Source organism: Pantherophis guttatus, chromosome 4 (genome assembly GCF_059756535.1).
Source record: "Pantherophis guttatus breed Tessera chromosome 4, ASM5975653v1, whole genome shotgun sequence".
Taxonomy (NCBI): Eukaryota; Metazoa; Chordata; class Lepidosauria; order Squamata; family Colubridae; genus Pantherophis; species Pantherophis guttatus.
Window position 1 is genome coordinate 113,252,022 of NC_142066.1, and position 18,874 is coordinate 113,270,895.

The 18,874-nt window shown below is 36.6% G+C and overlaps 1 protein-coding gene across 5 annotated transcripts in view; it reads right to left on the bottom strand.

Moving 5' to 3' along the window:
- The window catches only part of KAT2B (lysine acetyltransferase 2B), a 111,791-nt gene that overhangs the window by 21,504 nt on the left and 71,413 nt on the right, over positions 1-18,874 (bottom strand). For 3 of the 5 annotated variants that reach the window (XM_087892575.1, XM_034402237.3, XM_060685756.2), the window contains 4 exons: positions 14,296-14,421; positions 13,052-13,188; positions 10,574-10,785; positions 8,419-8,545 (listed from right to left, as the gene is read on the bottom strand). In XM_087892575.1, coding sequence (XP_087748701.1) covers positions 8,419-8,545; positions 10,574-10,785; positions 13,052-13,188; positions 14,296-14,421 — 602 coding nt within the window. The remainder of the gene's footprint in view (positions 1-8,418; positions 8,546-10,573; positions 10,786-13,051; positions 13,189-14,295; positions 14,422-18,874) is intronic. The other 2 variants (XM_087892576.1, XM_034402238.3) reach the window with 1 other exon arrangement.

Genomic DNA, 18,874 nt, shown 5'->3' on the forward strand with positions numbered 1-18,874 from the left:
TCTTCTGTAGGTAACTGTTCAGATTTCCAATGCTGGGCAAAGAGTATACGTGCTGCTGTGAGGATATGAATGATTAGATATTTTATTTCTTTGGTATAATTTGCTGTGATGATTCCCAATAAAAAGGTTTCCGGTCTCATTTCAAGTTTTTGTTTCGTAATTTCTTCAATCATTGTTTTAATTTGTTGCCAGTATTGTTTTGCCCTTCGGCATAGCCACCAGAGATGGTAGTATGTCCCTTTCTGTGATTTACATTTCCAACACATCGAAGATGTATTTGGGAACATCTTGGCTAGACGCGCCGGTGGGAGGTGCCATCGGTAGAACATTTTGTAAAGGTTTTCTTTGTAGGGTATGGACAGTGTCATCTTATAGTTTATCTTCCACAAATTCTCCCACTTATCCAATTCAATAGTATATCCTATGTTTTGGGCCCATGTTATCATGCTTTCTTTGACAACCTCCTCTTCCAATTTGTATTGTAGTAGGTACTTATAAATTTTGGTAATCATTTTCTCATCTGGACTTTGTAATATTTTATCCAATTCATTTGGTTCATTTTGGAATCCAAATTGTGCCCGATCCGTTTTGTATCTTGATTCTATTTGCATGTATGGCCACCAATCAATGTCTATACCCTGATTTTGTAATTCTTGTCTTGTTTGTAATTCTCCTTCACTGTTCAGTAGTTCTTTATAAGTCCTCATTTTCGCTATATCCATGGCATTGGGGTATATTTGTGCTTCCATTGTCGATAGCCATCGTGGGATCTTGGTGTAGTGTTTCCTAACCTCTTGCCATGATTTGTACAATGCTTCCCTAATGATATGTTGCTGAAAATACCCATGGTGCTTATCCTTTCCCTCCCAGAGAAAGGCATGCCATCCGTGTTGTAGATCAAAGCCTTCTAGTGATAACATTCTTTTATTCTTAAGATCTATCCAGTCCCTTATCCAGTTTAGCGACGCTGCTTTATAATATAGCTCCCAGTCCGGTAGGCCCAGGCCTCCTTTTTCTCGGGTATCTTGCATACATTTTATTTTAATTCTGGCCCTTTTCCCATTCCAAATAAATTTTGTTGTTATTTTAGTGAGGTCCTTAAAGAAATTCTTTCCTGGCCAGATTGGGGCTACTTGGAAAAGGTAGAGTAATCTAGGGAGTATGTTCATTTTTATGGATGCAATTTTCCCTAGGAATGACAGTTGTAATTTATTCCACGTTTCCAGGTCTTTTCTAATTTGTTTCATTAATTTATTGTAATTGTCTTCTCTGATTGTTATTGCTTTGGCAGTAAGCCAGATTCCTAAATACTTTATTCTCTTTACAATTTGTATTCCTAATTTGTCTTCTAGTTGTATCTCTTGTACCTTTGTCAAGTTCTTTGTTAATACTTTAGTTTTTTGTTTGTTAATTTTAAGCCCTGCAACTCTTCCATATTCCTCTATCCTCGCTAAAAGTTTGGCTCCTGTTGTTTCCGGTTGCTCCATTATAAACACCACGTCATCAGCAAAGGCTTGCAATTTGTACTCCTCTTTCCGTATTCTCAAACCTTTTATTTCGGGGTCTTTCCTGACTTCATTTAATAATATTTCCAAAGAGATTATGAACAATAGTGGGGATAAGGGGCAGCCTTGTCTCACTCCTTTTTGTATATCTAGGTTTTCAGTCATATCTCCGTTGATCATAATTTTGGCCGTTTGGTGGGAATATATTTTTCTAATCATTTGTAAAAATTTAGCGCCAAAGTCCATAATTTCTAATTGTGATATGAGGAAGTTCCAGTTTAAATTATCAAAGGCCTTTTGTGCGTCTAGGAAAAGTAGGGCTGCTTGTTTATCGTTTCTTTTCTCGTAATGTTCCAGGACGTTAATAATTGTTCTTATGTTGTTTTTGATCTGTCTTCTTGGGACAAAACCGTTCTGATCCATATGTATGTATTTATGAATAATTGCTTTCAGTCTTTGCGTTATGACCAACATGAAGAGTTTATAATCTACATTAAGCAGTGAAATCAGCCTATAATTTTTAATTTGTGTGGGGTCTGTGTCTTCTTTAGGGATAAGTGTAATGATGGTTTCAGTCCAGGATTTGGGAATTTCTGCCTCTAATAGTGCATCGTTGAGAACCAGGAGTAACAGTTCATCCATTGCATTTTGACAGTTCTTATAAAACTCCGTTGGTATCCCATCCGGGCCTGGGACTTTGTTGTTTTTTTGCTTTTTCCTTGCTTCCACCAGCTCAGACATCGTAATTGGTCTATTTAATGCTTCTCTATGGGACTTCTCTAATTTTACGATGTTTGTTTTACATAAGTATTCCTTAATGTCTTCCTCCCGAATCTCTTCTCCCTTGTAGAGACTTTGAAAGAAATCTTTAACTATACGTTTTTTGTCTAGATTGGTATGATATATTTGTCCTGTTTCGTCTTGCAATTGAAATATTGTTCTCCTTTCTTTTTCTTTTTTCAATTTATACGCTAACCAGCGCCCCGTTTTGTTCGCATGCTCAAAGTGTTTCTGCTTTGCTAATTTAATTTTCTGTACGATTTCTGTCTGGGTAGTCAGATTGATTCTATGTTTAGTAAGGTTTAATTTTGCTTTTATTGTTTTGTTTTGGGGGTCCTTCTGCAATTCTAATTCATATGTTCTGAGTTCTTCTAACAACTTATTCCTTGACTGATGTTTCTCTTTGGTTTTTTTGCCATATACGCGATTGTAAGACCTCTTATATATGCTTTAATTGTGTCCCAAAGATTTTGAAGTGATGTCTGTTCTTTAGTGTTTATTTGTAGGAACATTTTAACCTCTTTCTCGATCATCTGTATATATTCCTTATCCTTTATTATTCCCGTGTCCATCATCCACCTCCTTTGCTTTCGATGTCCCTTCCATATTATTCTAATGGGGTTATGATCTGCCCAGGTGTTTGCTGCTATTTCGATATCTTTTACCTCCTCTCTGAGGTCTGAAGTCATCCAGGCCATGTCGATCCTAGACCATGACTGATGTGGGTTTGAATAATATGTGTATTGTTTCGTTTGCATGTTTGCCTCTCTCCATACATCATGCAGGTGTAGTTCATTGATCATATCCTTGAAGGATTCCGGTAGAGTTTTCTTTCTGGTTTTACTTTGTTTGGTACTTCGGTAATCTTTTTCTATGTCCGTGATTGCGTTGAAGTCTCCTACCATACAGATAGCTTCGTACTCCAGGTCTTTAATTATATTGTGTAGCTTTTTGAAAAAATCATTTTGATTTACGTTGGGTGCATATATAGATATTAATACTATTGTTTTGGATTCTGTTTGTATTTCTATTATTAAGAAACGTCCTTCTGTGTCTGCATATATTTGTTTTGTTTTTAGGTATTTCTTCACATATATTACGACTCCTCTCTTTTTTTGGTCTCCAAGCGCTGCATATAGTCTTCCTAATCTTTGATTATCCAATAGTTTTTGATGCTGTCTTTTAATATGTACCTCTTGGAGTGTTATAATATCCATTTCTAATTTTTGAAGTTTTGTGAATGTGTGTTTTCTTTTTGCTGGTGAATTAAGTCCGTTTATGTTGATTGAGATGAGTTTTAGCTCTTTTTCCATCTCTCTTTATTTATTTATCCGTTGATTGCAATCTTTTGTTGTTTCTAAGTATCATTTGCGTCTTTTCCCTCGCTCCCTCTCTCTCCATTCTTTCTCTTTCCAATCTTCTCCCCTCTTCTTGGTCTCTTCCTTCTTTCTCTGTCCGCCATTCCTCTTGCCTCTTAGGACCCTCTTCTTTTCTGCTCTCTTGCTCCTCCTCCAGCGCGAAGTGTTGATCAAAGAAGTCCTGTGCTTTTCCTACGTTATCAATTCTGTATTTTTTGTCTTCCCAGGAAATTAGTAAACCCTCCGGTATTAGCCAGCGGAACTTTATTTTAAATTTATTTAATTGTGCCGTTAAGAAGTTGTAGTTCCTTCTTTGGTCCCTCGTCCTTTTTGGTATCTGTTTGAGGGTTAAAATCTCTCTTCCCTTATACATAGCTGTATCCTCTCTCATCTTCCTATAGATCTCTTCTTTTAAGGATTTTTTTTGTAAATCTGATATGTATTTCCTTTGGCAGTTTATTTCTCCGGGCGTAGTTCGTGTGGACTCTATAGATTTCGTCTATTCCACTTCGAATCTCTTCCTTGTTCCTCTGGGTCACTTCAGAGAGTATCTCAGTCATGATTTCCCCTAAGTCCTCCTCCTTTTGCTCTTCTACATTCTGGAACCTTAAGTAGAAGGATGCCTTCTCCATCTCAAGATATGATACTGTGTCCTCTAGATCCTTATTTGTAGCTGCTTGGTCATATTCCATCCTCTCCATTTTCTTATTTGTATATTCTATTCTCTCCTCCACCTTACAAATCCTCTGTTCATTTTCCTCCATTTTATGTTGTATCTTTCCTATCTTCTCGTCCATGTTCCTAATATTATCCTTTATCTCTCCCACATCCATCCTTAGTTCCTCATGATTTTTCCTTGTCTCCTCATGGTTATGGGCCATAGTCTCTTGCATTTTATTCATTCCTTCCTGGATCGTCGTTAATATGGAATGAATGTTTGGCATACTAAGGGTGGGAACTGCTTTATCCTTTTCCGTGGTTTCAGCTATTTTTTGTTGTATTGGGGAGGCCGTAAGTATCATCTGGCTTGATGGTATTTTCTTACTTAACTTAGAGATTGTTGTTGAGCTTGTAGTTGCCATTTGTATTTCTTTTAATATCTTCTCCCAGAATCTCATATACTGATTTCTATTTAGGTTGTTCTATTTCTTTTGGGATTTTTGTATGGTTAGTGGCTTTCAATAGTCCCGGTAATCCCAGAAAATAAGCAACTAGGATAGGTTCCCCTGTCACACTATCACTATCTGTATGTAAATTTATCTATAAGTTCTATTTTCCCTTTTTCGATATTTTACAGAGATCTTCAATTCATAATAACTGTCTAGTCTGTATTACTCTCTAAGCATAGGGGTAGAATATAAGGGGGGGGAAGCGAGGGAAAAGTCTAATACTTCAGCAATTCATCAGTTAACTATCCTTATATTTGGTTATTTACAATCTTATTTAAATTAATTGTTAAGTACTATTAATTAGTATTTATCAAATCAATTACCTTAATTTCAATCCTAAAATCAATTAATCTGTCTGATATAGTTTTCAAAGCTAGACATGTAGCGAGATATAATATTTAACTACCAAGATAAAATATAGCACTAAGATAAATATAGTTATATATTAAGAGTAAATATAAAATTAAATTAACAGTTATATATATAGTATATATTATATAATATATAAGATTATATAGATTTCACAAACAATACATTTAATATTAATGCCTTCTATAGTTCTTAATCACTAATTTGTTATCAGCTTTTAATACAATTAATTATACTTTACAGTTGATTCTTCTTCTTCTTTTTTTCTGGATCACTCTCTTCTCTCTCTCTTCTTCCCAAATTTGTATCTTTCTTATTTCTTATTTATTGTTCAAAGTCCAAAGTTCAAAGTCCAGTATCCAATGTCCAAATATTTTTAGATTGAGTGTCCAATGTCCACCAAAGCTTCAAAAACCCCCAAGTGTCCACCTTTCAGCAGAGAGAGAAAAGGAGTAAAGGGTAGAATAATCCAAATCCCGAAACTTAGGTCCAAACCTCTAAATCTCCAAGGTCCAAAGGTCCAAGAGTCCCAAGAAAAATATTCTGCTTAAACTAATTTAGTTTATCTCCAAAAGACACTGATCTCCACTTTAAACGAAGTTTTCCTGGCGCTCTCTCTTCCGATATCAAATGTTTGTAAAATGTCTCATTATCGCTTCCACAAAGTCTGTCAAATTAACCCCCTTTCTCTCCTTAAATTCCGTCTCTCCTCTGTGGCTGTGTATTCGAAATCCAAAGCTTATCTGGGCTCGCTTTCTCCTCCTAAATTTCCTCCGCTTTCGCCGGCTGCTAAATTGTGCGCTGTCACTGTCAAAATGGAAGCCGTCTCCGCTTATTTCTCAGTCGCCGCTATCTAGCTTCTTAGTTGGAGTTTTAACTTCTTCCGCCTTCGAATTTCCCGTTATGGGTTGTAAATATACCTTTTGAACTTTTTTCTTTCCCGATCTTTCCACCGAAGTCTTCTTTATTTGATTTTCGCTTCCCTCTTAGTCAGCTGTCAACGTTTCTGGCCAGCCGGGTGGCTGGTTTTTCCCCGATCAGGATTAAGGGGGGTTTCCTGAACCTTCGGGGGGATTGCTGTCCTCCCCGAGGTCCTCGGAATTTCCCCTTTTTTCTATTGACCTATCCAAGGTCAATAGTGCCTAAATCGGCTCCTAGATCGGCGATATTAGGGACTTGGAGAACGGAGAGCCGTTCCTTTCGCCCCTAACACGATGACGTCACTGCCGGAAGTCCGGAATAAGAATGTTTTGAGAGCAAGGCAGAAAGTGCGCAGATCCGGGATCCTCCGTATCTCCGGGGGGAGCTTGTTCCAGATGGCGGGTGCCCCCACAGAGAAGGCTCTCCCCCTGTTTGACCGACGGCACCCTAAAAAGCCCCTCTCTATGGGAGTGTACTGGTCGGTGAGAGGCTACTGGTGGCAGAAGGCGGTCTCGTAGATACCCCGGTCCTAAGCCATGGAGCACTCTAAAGGTAGTAACCAAAACCTTGAAGCGCACCCGGAAGACCACCGGGAGCCAGTGCTGCTCGCGCAGGAGGGGGGTCACATGGGAGCGCCATGTCGCTCCCATAACCACCCGCGCAGCCGCATTCTGGACCAGCTGGAGCCTCCGGGTGCTCCTCAAGGGGAGCCCCATGTAGAGAGCATTGCAGTAGTCCAGGCGGGAAGTGACGTGGGCATGAGTGACCGTATTTAACGAGTCCCAATCCAGAAAGGGACGCAACTGGCGAATCAGGCGAACCTGATAAAATGCCCTCCTGGCCACAGCCGTCAAATGCTCTTCTAAAGACAGCTGTGAGTCCAGGAGGACACCCAAGTTGCGAGCCCTCTCCGTGGGGGCCAACAACTCACCCCCAATAGTCAGTGAGGGCACCAACTGACTATATCGGGATGTCGGAAACCACAGCCACTCGGTCTTGGATGGGTTGAACCTGAGTCTGTTTTTTCCCCATCCAGATCCATACAGCCTCCAGGCACCGGGACATCACTTCAAGGGCATCATTGGGGTGGTGCATAATTTTTTTTAAAAGGCATATAAAATGTACATCAAAATATAAAACGCCAACACAGTGAATTATTTTAAAAATGCCCAATATGAATGATGAATAAAATTATTAATAAAATAAAATTATGTATGAGCAATTACTAGAGTACTTAAGGCTATGGCCGATTATCTAGATCATTTAGCCATTGGACAGCAGTGCCCTCGAGATAGTACAGGGACCAGGGAACCTTCTGAAGGGGTATTCTTTCACAACGTGATGTAAAGTTTGCGGGACATTCCCACAATCAGACTGCATTATTACTTTTGCATGTCCATGTGCATGTAAGTTTCATTATTAATTCACCTGCTTTAGACCAAAGCTTCTTTGTTTTGTTTGTTTTGTTTTGTTTTGTTTGTTGTTTTTGGACATTTTGCTTTCTATTTACTTAGACTGCTAAGACATTAGACTTAGCATACCGTTGAGGTTAAATTTCCTTGATCATTCTGTTCGGTTAGGTTACTAACTAAGCAACCAGCATACGATAAAATCAGACATACCATTTCAGGATATAATAGTTTCCTGCAATGAGCAAGAGTAGATCATCATTATAGTTCATTCAAGATCTGTTATCTAATGATTAGTTATTCTGACCTTTGAATGCACAAAACTTTTTGAATGATTAGTAAACATCACATATCTTCCTAATAGAACTAATTGTTTAATAAAATTTAGTAAAGAAGAATAATTCCATTATTATAGGCAGAGTCTAAAAGTTGGGAAACAGAGATTTCTCAATATTATAATTAACATTATTATAGTAATACTCACACCCCTTACACTACGTTGTGACTTTTGGTATACTTCAACCACACTCAGCAAAGATAAAAAATATTCCAATTGTGCACATAATTTCCTACCCATCCTCTTTTATCTTATATGTCTCATTATTTGCACTGGGACAAAACTGGAAATAAGATGGAAGACTTATATAAATACTACATTTATTACTGACACACAGAAGTAAATTTCCTTATATGTGGTGTAAGTAGAATTAAGTCACAAGAGAATGTTACTTTGCCATGTGTTTTATTCAGTCTTCTGGTTCTTTTTTAAAAAGTAAACTGCAATTTGGGCAGAAGAATAATTTTTGCCATTTGATTAAGTTCAGGACTATGGAGTCACATTAAATCCAATTAAACCTGCACATTGTACAATACACTTGTTTGATAATGCAATTAATATTACTTTTACCTTGACTTGTTCATTAGAAGTCACAGCACAGAAAACTATTTCTGTAAATCCTTGAGATGGGAACATCCGGAAACAGATACCACCAATCACACGGCCATCCTTTATTAATGCAAGGGTCTTGTGTTTCCTGTAGTAATACATTTTGAAATATAAACCATATATCCATTAATAATGCCCACCACTGGTGCATTTATAGTCATAGTGATTATAAATAGAATATTTTTGCATAGATTTTGATACTAGATTAGATTTTATTTTCAAAAGAAGGTGCCCAGAAAACTGATACTAAGTCAATGTAAAATATTCTGATTGCATTCTCTAGGTTCCCTTTCAAATCATTATCTACTGTTCCATCTTATTATACTGGAATAACAACTTATTTCTTCAAGATGGAAACAGCTCTATTGAATAATGCCAACTTCCATTCTGTGTCGTGTTTCCAGGGACAGTCAGACTAGCTCTTTTAGTTTTAATAGACAATTTTCCAGAGAGAAAGAAAATTGTCTATTAAAACTAAAAGAACTAGTCTGACTGGGAAGAATTGGATTTTCAGCCTGTAGTTTATCAACATCATTCAAGCCTTTCCCAGAATTGTAGGCATTCCTTCTCCTCTTGTTTCACAAAGACAGAGAGCCAATTCTGAACTTGGTCCAAGTCAGTCACACTCTGGTCCAGATCAGTCACACTTTTGTTCATGTTACTAGCAGGGTCCATATAAACTTCTAAAATACTCCTAGCAGGGCTTGAATTAGTATGTGATTGAGTGCAAAGGCTAGTAGTTTTTCTGAAAGTTTGCCAGAAAAATGAAGAATGCCTCTTCCTGATTGATTGTCTTAGTTTCTGGCAGGTCTCCTTTTCTGACGATCTTTTCAACACATTTTTTATACTGAATAAATTTCAAACTGCAAAAAACAATTATCTTGATAATGTTTCAAATCTTTTGAAACATGAAACAAACATGCCCAGACATATCATGGAGAAGGCACAATTCTTAGGTCACAAATAGGTAACTTTTTTTTTCGTGAAAGGGACTTGAAGCATGCTCATCCTTCTGCTAGATGTCATGGGGCAAACAGAGTTAATTGGAGGCAGGCAATCTTACAAATAGCCAAGTCTTTTGTTTTGAAGGGCTTTAAGGATGTTTACTAAGCAGATAAAAGCACAGGGCCTGGGTACTTTCGGGACCGCCTTTTGCCACCAATGGCCTCCCACTGGCCAGTTCGCTCCCACAGAGAAGGACCCCTCAGGGTGCCGTCAGCCAGGCAATGTTGGCTGGCGACCCCCAGGGGGAGGGCCTTCTCTGTGGCAGCACCTGCCCTCTGGAACGACCTGCTCCCGGAGATACGTAAGATATCAGATCTCCATGCTTTTCGCCGTGCCCTCAAAACTTTTCTATTTCACCAAGCTGGGCTGGCAAAACCCCGTCCTTAGATAATTTAATTGTAACGGATTTTAGTTGGGATGTTTTAAATTTGGTCCAAAATTTGTTTAATTCTTTTAATAATTTTAAATTTTGTATTGGATGTTTTTTATTCTTGGCTGTTCACCGCCCTGAGTCCAGCAGGAGAAGGGCGGTATAAAAATGTAATAAAATAAAATAAATAAAATAAATAAAAAGGAGTTTTTAAGAGGCAGTACTAGAGACATCTTATTGACTGATAATTTTGAAGAGCCAAATATTAATATTAATATAATACAAGTTGATGTGATAGAAGGCAATTGTACCTGCAATTCCTGCACCAACTTTCCAGAGAACATTTTGGAAAGGAGCAAGAATTGCCCAAATTGTCTTTCCTGTTCCAATGATAAATCATCTCTGTGAAAGAGTAAGTATTTCCTATTTCTCATTATTTGGAACAAACTTTACAATTAATCACTAAATCCAAATCCCAATCTTTAGCTCTATCTTTTAGCCTGTCAAAGTTTGAGAATTCTATCCAAAAAATTACAACCACTACACTTTGCCAAATGGACACCTAGCTATCTAGATACCTAACTTGTCATCTTCCTTGTTGTTACTGTTGTTGTTCCAAGTCCCAAATCAGATTTAAAAGCTTGTTTTCACCTATTAAAAATGACAAATCCATTCAATAAATATTATCCCCTTTCTTATCCTATCTTTTCCTTTGAGAAAAAAAATAGAGATGATACTCACGGATCAAAGACTAGACGAGTAATATACTCTTTTGGCATTCTGGGTAGCTGATGTGAGAATACATTTTGTAAACCAACCAGCCACATCATAATCTTTTTATTTGGTTTTTGATTTAAGGAATTTCCAATCACATGAAATTCAATCACTCCCCTACGCTCTTCCAATCTTGCAGCTTCATCCCGGGCTGAGTGTGCAGACAGAAAATTAGTCTGCTTTAAGAAAAAAAAAACAATGAAAAATGATTCAACATTTATTTTAGGAATCCTTTTTTTCCTTTTCATATGTAGTTAATACACATCTCGGTAAATAGAGTTGGAAATCTTTTCCATCTGGTTTGATGACACATTCTTCTGTTCCAGGTTGCATCTCTAACTGAGTAACTAACAATCTGAAAAATATCCAGCAATTCAGGCTAAATATTTAATAAATTATTAGGCTAAATGTTTACCATATAAAAAAAAAGTTTTAAAAATCCATTACAAGTTCTTGGTATACAAAAGAATATTTCTGTCAATCAGCTTATATCTAATACTTTAAAAAAATGAAAAACCTAACATAATTCCTACTTGAAAGGTAAAACAAAATATCATTCAACATTACTTGTGTCCTTTAATACAGGGGTCGCCAACCCCTGGGTCATGACCAACACCAGTCAACAGCTCACCAGAAACTGGACCGCCTAAGTGAGTGAAGCACCATTCATGCACGCACAGGATCCAGGCAGCACATGAAACCATACACCCCCCAGTCCATGGAAAAACTGCCCCCCATGGAAGTGGTCCCTGGCACCCAAAAGGTTGGAGGTTGCTGCTTTAATATATCTTCTCAATTACAAACATCTAAATTTAGATAATATTAAATAGCCAGCAGTCAGTTGTTTGTTTTGCATTTCAAAAAATACCCTTGAATTATTTAGTATCAACCATAGCGATAGTCTTCAAGTTGCAATCAGTCTTTTTATGACTGTGAAGTTATGATGGCCTTGAAAGAAGTGCTTTATGGCCTGTAAAGCATTTCTGATCACCATAAAATGTTGCTCCCAATGGTCTGGCATATTTTGGGCACATGGCAACCAGCTCAATTTTATGGCTGGTTGCACCATCCTGAGGTCATGTGATGGCAATTTGTAAGATTTTTTTTTTGCCAGTTTCCAGCAAAAAACAACTTGTTTGCTTAACAATTGCATGATTCATTTAATGACTGCTTCGAAAAATGTCAAAAGTAGGCCCAGTCACCTGGGTGTCTTGATTTATAACTGCCAATGACGTACAACTAGATTTCTGATCCCAATTATGATCATAAGTCAAGGACTATCTGTATAATGTTAATGATTACAACATGCAGAAAGAAATGTTCTAAAGATGGTGAGAACTATGCAAAGTATGCCTTCTTTAACAACTTGGCTGACTAGCTACATACAAAAGTTGCCCAATGCATAAATTCTGCCCCTTCATCCTTTCTTACAACTCTACTAGCTCTTGATGACCCCTGAGACACAAAGATCTAGTAATGGGTTCATAGGAGTGTAGAATGTAAACAGAAGCCAAGCAGTCACATTTTCTCTCAATTTCTTGACAATGCTTAGTGGAGATAGAAGAGAAAAGTGGGGGGAACAGAAGAAAAGGATCTAAAACAAATAAATGAGAATTTAATATTCACATATCCTCAAAGTAATCTAATGAAAATCTAATGATGAGCCATGTTATAGGATAAAGTTTAGAGACAGGCTTTGGATCCTTTTTTTGTTTTGTTTTTTTATATGATTTTTTTAATTTGATATGATATGATTTATTTTGATCTTCTTATATGCTGAGTTTTTAATTGTATGCTGCTCAGCATCATTTAGGAGTTGAGCAGACTATAAATTAAGTAAATCTAGCAAATTCATGAAACATTATAAATTTGCTTTAGATAAGATCTTGATTAATTTTTTTCATATGTCTGGATATACTGTATAGTATAATCCATATGAACAATTCCCCTTCTAAATATGAGCACATTTTGAAATGAAAATTGTAAAATTGAGTCACATCCAAAAAGACAAGATGGTTGAATGAAATTATGTGCTAGGTATGCCATTAAAAATATCCTTTAAGTTAAAATTTATTTTTAAACTTGTCATTTTCTATTGTGTACATACAGTACAATACTTACATGTTGTATATGTATAAATACTAGCAGCTTAATGTGTTTGGATACATTTTACTACTTTTAATAATCCCAGAATTCTTAGCTATGGTCATATTAATTAGGAATTCTAGGAATTAAAGTCCAGGCAATATGAGACACCTACTTAGGCTAAATTCTATTAATGTATTAATAAAGAAAAACTGCCTTCAAATTAAAATCAGTTCAATAGTGTTGAAATAAAAAAAAAAGTCTTGGTATGACAATAAACCTATTGATACTGTAGTTAGAAAATGTAATGTGCTATCCTTATATTTGACATTCATTAATTCTGAAAAGTACATTTCTCACCTCTGGACCAAGCATTGCTGTTGGATCTGTAATAGTTGACATCACTTCGTTGATCAGTTCAAAAGGAATATCACCTATAACCCGTGGCTTCTTAGCATTCTCCGCAGAATAACCTTCATTATTTTTTCTTTTTTCTCCTAAATAATGAAGTTGAAACAAAATAATTATTTAACAATAAAATAAAATCCAAATGTTGTATCTTACCAGAACCAAAAAAATATTGAATTACTTTACTCATTGTTGAAAAATATTTGATTGTTGAGTTAAATAAGCAAACAAATTATATTCAACAATATAATAACAGAAATTCAATTGTATTTACCATCTCATCAATGTCCAACTCTCCATATTACCAATGGCTGGGAGCGGACTTCCCAAATCCCTAAGGATTGGAAGTTCCAATGGGGGCCGCAACAAAGAATGCCTAGAATCTTTTATATACCTCAAAGCTTTTTTAGGAAGCATTTATGCTCTTTGAGTTATTATAAAGAATGTGAAGGTTCAATTCTCGCAAGACAGTACTTGATTTAAGTCAATGCTATACCAATTATAGGTCTAAAATATACATGCTAGGGAAGCTGTTTTTAAATATAACCAAATCTGGAACCCAATCCACTGAAATTCTTCAGAGAATAAGAAAGGAATATCATAATTATCATTTGGTTTTGCATTCAGACAGTGGATTAAAAATTATTTCCCATTTATAAAATAGCAGTCATTCATTGACCCTCAGTATGGCTTGTAGCCACATTACTTAGCATTTTTATTTTACTTGCAAACTAAATTGATTTGGGATATGATAAAAGATCATTACACACATTGTGGTCTGCTTGCATTAATATTTATCTGGCTACTCCATAATTTTGGTAAACACAATTCACTAGTGTATTGATCTACAGTATTTTAAGATATTTTTGTATAGTATTGTTGCCCTAGCTTTAACTGATAGCTGGCCTGTTTCCATATATAAATATGTCATAGCTCTTCCTGAAGGCAATATGAGACGATCATCTGCACAATCATTAAAGCAATTATAATTGTTACATCAAAACTCATTTATCTTTAGAAATTGTGAAAAACACTTAATTCCTATAAACTCTTATTGATATCGCATTATGGAGAACAGCCATCCACAGCTCTATTCTTCTTCACTTTGTATGTATTTCATAGGAGTTGATTTTGAAAAAAGCTCTATAATATTTACAATTAGCAAAACAAACACAATCCTTTGGTATTTATATTACCTAGGTTTTGGTCCTGGCCAGAAGCAGATTTGGAAGCAGGACTCATAGTTCCTCCACTGGGTTGTTCCAAAGATGAGGGACTTGAACTATATGAAACAGATCTCACCATAGGCGGATGGTTAATGACTAACAGAGAAAGAAAGCCAGAGTTAAGCCATTTGAAATCAAGATCCAGGTGGATGTTGCATCAAAAAACCTCACACATATAAAAATATTTCCAGTATGAGGTAAGAATCTAAACAACCATCAATATGGGTTTAGCAGACCTTTTAAAATACAGGCAGTTCTCGACTTACAACCATTTGTTTAGTAACCATTCTAACTTAAACAGTACTGAGAAAAGTGACTTATGACTATTTTTCACACTTGGGCTTAATAATTTTAGAACTTTAGAATAAAGGTTAGCCAGCATTTTAGAGCCTGGAGTCTAACTGCACTCGATACTGCAAGACATATACGATAGGAACAGAAAAGAACTCAAAGAGAAAGATTAAAGAAAATTCCAAGCATTCTGAACATTCTAAGGTGGCAGCAACTTCTAGACAACCGAAACTGAAAAATTTATTCTAGCACAAGAGTATAGCACATAAGTCTCCCTTTTCCCTTCCCTTCCCCTCCCTCATAATCTTCATCAATAAATCTTATGCCCTACATGACTGGGAAGAAGGTGATTTCTCTTCTTCTGAAGATGAAGTTTCCACAGGAGAAAGAGGAGAGGACATCTTTAAAACCACAAAAAAACTGAAACATGGATGCAAATTAGGTTGCTAAGAACTGCCTACTAACTCCTAAAACAATTATTGCAATTTCTAACCAGCTATTAAATGTCAATCAGAAAGTAGACAAACTTAAAGCTATAATGGAAAATAATATAACTAAATCTGACATGAAGCCGGTCACCAATCCAGCTGCTCCAGAACTCTCTCAAAATACTCACATACGCACAAGTCCTCATATGTATGGAAATTGCCAAGGATAAGCTAGTTATTCAACGTCACAGGACTTTGCTGCAGGTGGTAATTAATCCTCTCAACAAAGTTAGGTGGGAAAATAAAAATAAAAATAGTACTTTACTCCCTTTCACAACTGCTTCCCCGTAGAGTATATTCCAGCCAAACTTACTGAAATCTCCTGGCTCCATATGGCAAGGTCTTGAAAGAATAAAGCTAGCTTTTAGTCATTTAACACTCTCTTCGATGATCTTTAAACAGATATTTCTTAAGGGGCTTTCAAATTACACCTACATGTGTACAGCCTCTGCTAAACTTGGGGAGGAGAGCCAATCACATAAGGGAGGGTAGCAAGTCCTAGAGCTGATGAAATCAGCCAGCCAATACCTATACAGCAGAATGTTCTACCAACTCCAAGGTCAGACTCAGATAAGACAAGAGGCATAATGCCCTTGATTTAATTAAAACAAAGATACTGACATCAGCCGACTCTATGGAGGATGAGGAAGAACTAGGACAGTTATTTGGCGACCTCACTAGGAAAAGCAACAAACCATCATATATAAACTTGAGCCAGTAAAATCAATGCTTCAGTCAGTGACTCTTACAACTGAGTCTTTCAATACTATACTACCCCCTAGCTGCTCTTCTGCTGAAAAGCTGACAAGCTCATTTTCCAGTATCCCCACAAAACAAAACAAAACAAAAAAAGAAGGAGCTTTAGCCCCAAATCACATTGTCAGCAGACAAACATCACAACAAAAGGAAATCAATTTAGTGAAGAACTTAATGGATAAAGCAAGCTACCTTGCCAAGTAGAGACCTCAAGGAAAATTCAAGTCATGAACCATTGGTTACATTTGAATACATCATGTTCTATTGTTCTCATATCTGCATCATCACCAGCAGTAGCGGGGATCACAGATCCAGAGACACCTGTACCAAACCTGAGTCTGTGTAATACTGACCCTCATGAGAAAGAAAAACAACAATTACATCTAGGAAGAAGAAAGTTGAACCTCAAAATAACTGTGTATATACCAGAGGTATTGTTATCGATATTGATACTGATACTTCTTTGACATTTATAATAAAACGATTTCTTTAACAGCTGATCTTAATAACCAACACCATGAAGTAATTTGTGTTTCCACTGTCCCTCAGGATCTGCCTTTAGCAGTTGCCACTATTGGGAATTCAGAATGACAATTGTATGCTCCTAAATTCCTAACTATCTTTTCATGAAATGCCAAGACTTTGTGTTTACAAATTACATTGCTGAATTCTCTTATTCCTGCTTCAAGAAACTTGGCTTGACAATAATCTGTATGTAAATGAGTACAAATCCTTTTCACTTTCACAAGTTCCTGGAGCAGGATAAGGCAGATAGTGTGGTGGTTTAAGTACAGGTAGTCGTCTACTTACAACAGTTTATTTAGTGACTATTCAAAGTTACAATGGCACTGAAAAAAGCGACTTACGACTGTTTTTCACATTTATGATCATTGCAGCATCCTCATGGTCATATGATCAAAATTTGGATGCTTGACAACTGACTCCTATTTATGAGAGTTGCAGTGCCCTGGGGTCATGTATCACCTTTTGCAAACTTCTGACAAGCAAAGTCAATGGGTGAGCCAGATTCACTTAACAACCATGTTACTAACTTAAAAACTACAGTGATTGACTTTCAACTGTGGTAAGAAACATCGTAAAGTGGGGCAAAATTCACTTAACTAAATGTTGGGTTCAGCTGTGATCATAAGTAGAGGACTACCTGTACACTGTGTGCACAATTATTAGGCAAGTTGTATTTTGGAGAATTAATGTTATTATTTAACTACTACAGTGCCCTTTGTCAATCCAAAATGTTAATAAGCCTCAAACCTGAATATTTAAGAAAATAAAAGTGAGATTTTGGCTTTCTTAGGAGAATATCTATGTGTTCACAATTATTGGGCAACTATTAGCGTGCAGAATTATTATGCAACTAAATGAAAAATCAAAATTTGCCAATCTCACTCATTTATTTGTGTCTGTTAAAGAGAGAATAATAAACGAACAACTCAAAATGTACAAATAAACATTTCTGACATTTCAAAAAAAAAACCAGTGACCAATATAGCCACCCTTGTTTTCAAAACAGTCGTAAGACTTCCATTCATGGAGTCCGTCAGTTTCTTGATCTGTTGACAATCAACTTTTTGTGCAGCAGAAACCACAGCCTCCCAGACACTGTTTAAAGAGGTGTACTGTTTTCCTTCATCATAAATCTCCCATTTAAGAAGAGCCCACAAGTTCTCAATACAGTTTAGGTCAGGTGAGGAAGGGGGCCATGTCATTATTCTTTCATCTTTAAGGTCTTTACGGACTAGCAATGCAGTGGAGTACTTTGAAGCATGCAATGGAGCATTATCCTGAATAAAAATCATGGTCTTCTTGAAAGATTTTTCCTTGAAGACTTTTTCTTTGAAGAAAGTATTTTCTAAAAACTGGCAGTAGGTTTGGGAGTTGATTTTGAGTCCATCTTCAACCCGAAAAGGTCCAACTAGCTCATCTTTCTTTAATAATACCAGCCCATACCAGTACCCCACCTCCATCTTGCCGGTGTCTAAGTGAAGTGAAGCTCTTTGCCCGTTACTGATCCAGCCACAGGCCCATCCATCTGATCCATTAAGAGTCTCTCTCATCTCATCAGTCCATAAAACCTTTGAAAAATCTGTCTTCAGATATTTCTTGGCCCAGTCTTCCCGTTTCAACTTATGTATCTTGTTCAGCCTTCCTTACCTTGGCCATGTCTCTGAGCATTGAACACCTTGTACTTCTGGGCACTTCAGGTAGGTTGCAATTCTGGAATATGACAGCATATGATATGATTCTTCTCAAACCTTTGGCAGTCTTTTTTTCTCAACAAGTTTCTTGTGACTCTGTTGACTATTTGCAACAAAATGTTTGATGGTTCTGTGATCATGTCCCAACATCTTAGCAATTTCAAGAATGAGTGCTGCATCCCTCTGAAAGACTTTGCACAATTTTTGACTTTTCAGAGTCAGTTGAATATAATTTTTGGCCCATTTTGCCTGAGGAAAAGAAGCTGCCTAATAATTATGCATACCTTGATATAGGGTATTTATCTCCTTAGGCCACACCCACCCTCATTACGCAAATACCCATCACCTGATATGCTTATATCCACAAAGAATTCAAGTTTATACAGCTTGGAGGTGGAAAATATGTATTAAAATGATAATATGGTTAAAATACTCACTTGCCTAATAATTGTGCACACAGTCTCAATTAAGCCTCAATTAAGCTACGCCTAAATGTTATACATCTAGATCCTATGAAGCATTATGCAATGTCCATGCCGTTAAAATTTAATAATGTTAAATTATTACTGTTTATCATTCATCATCTCTAAACAGAACCCAATTTAATAGTTTATAGTCCAAATTTGAAGCATAGATAAGTATTCTCATATCAAATAATAACTCATCTTATGTAATTGTTTTAGGTGACTTCAATGCAAGGATAGGATTGAGTGATAAGGCACTTTTCACCCAGTTCCATCAAAACCCTTCTGAACCAGCTATAATGCCCCCCTGAATTAACCCAACAATTCACAGATT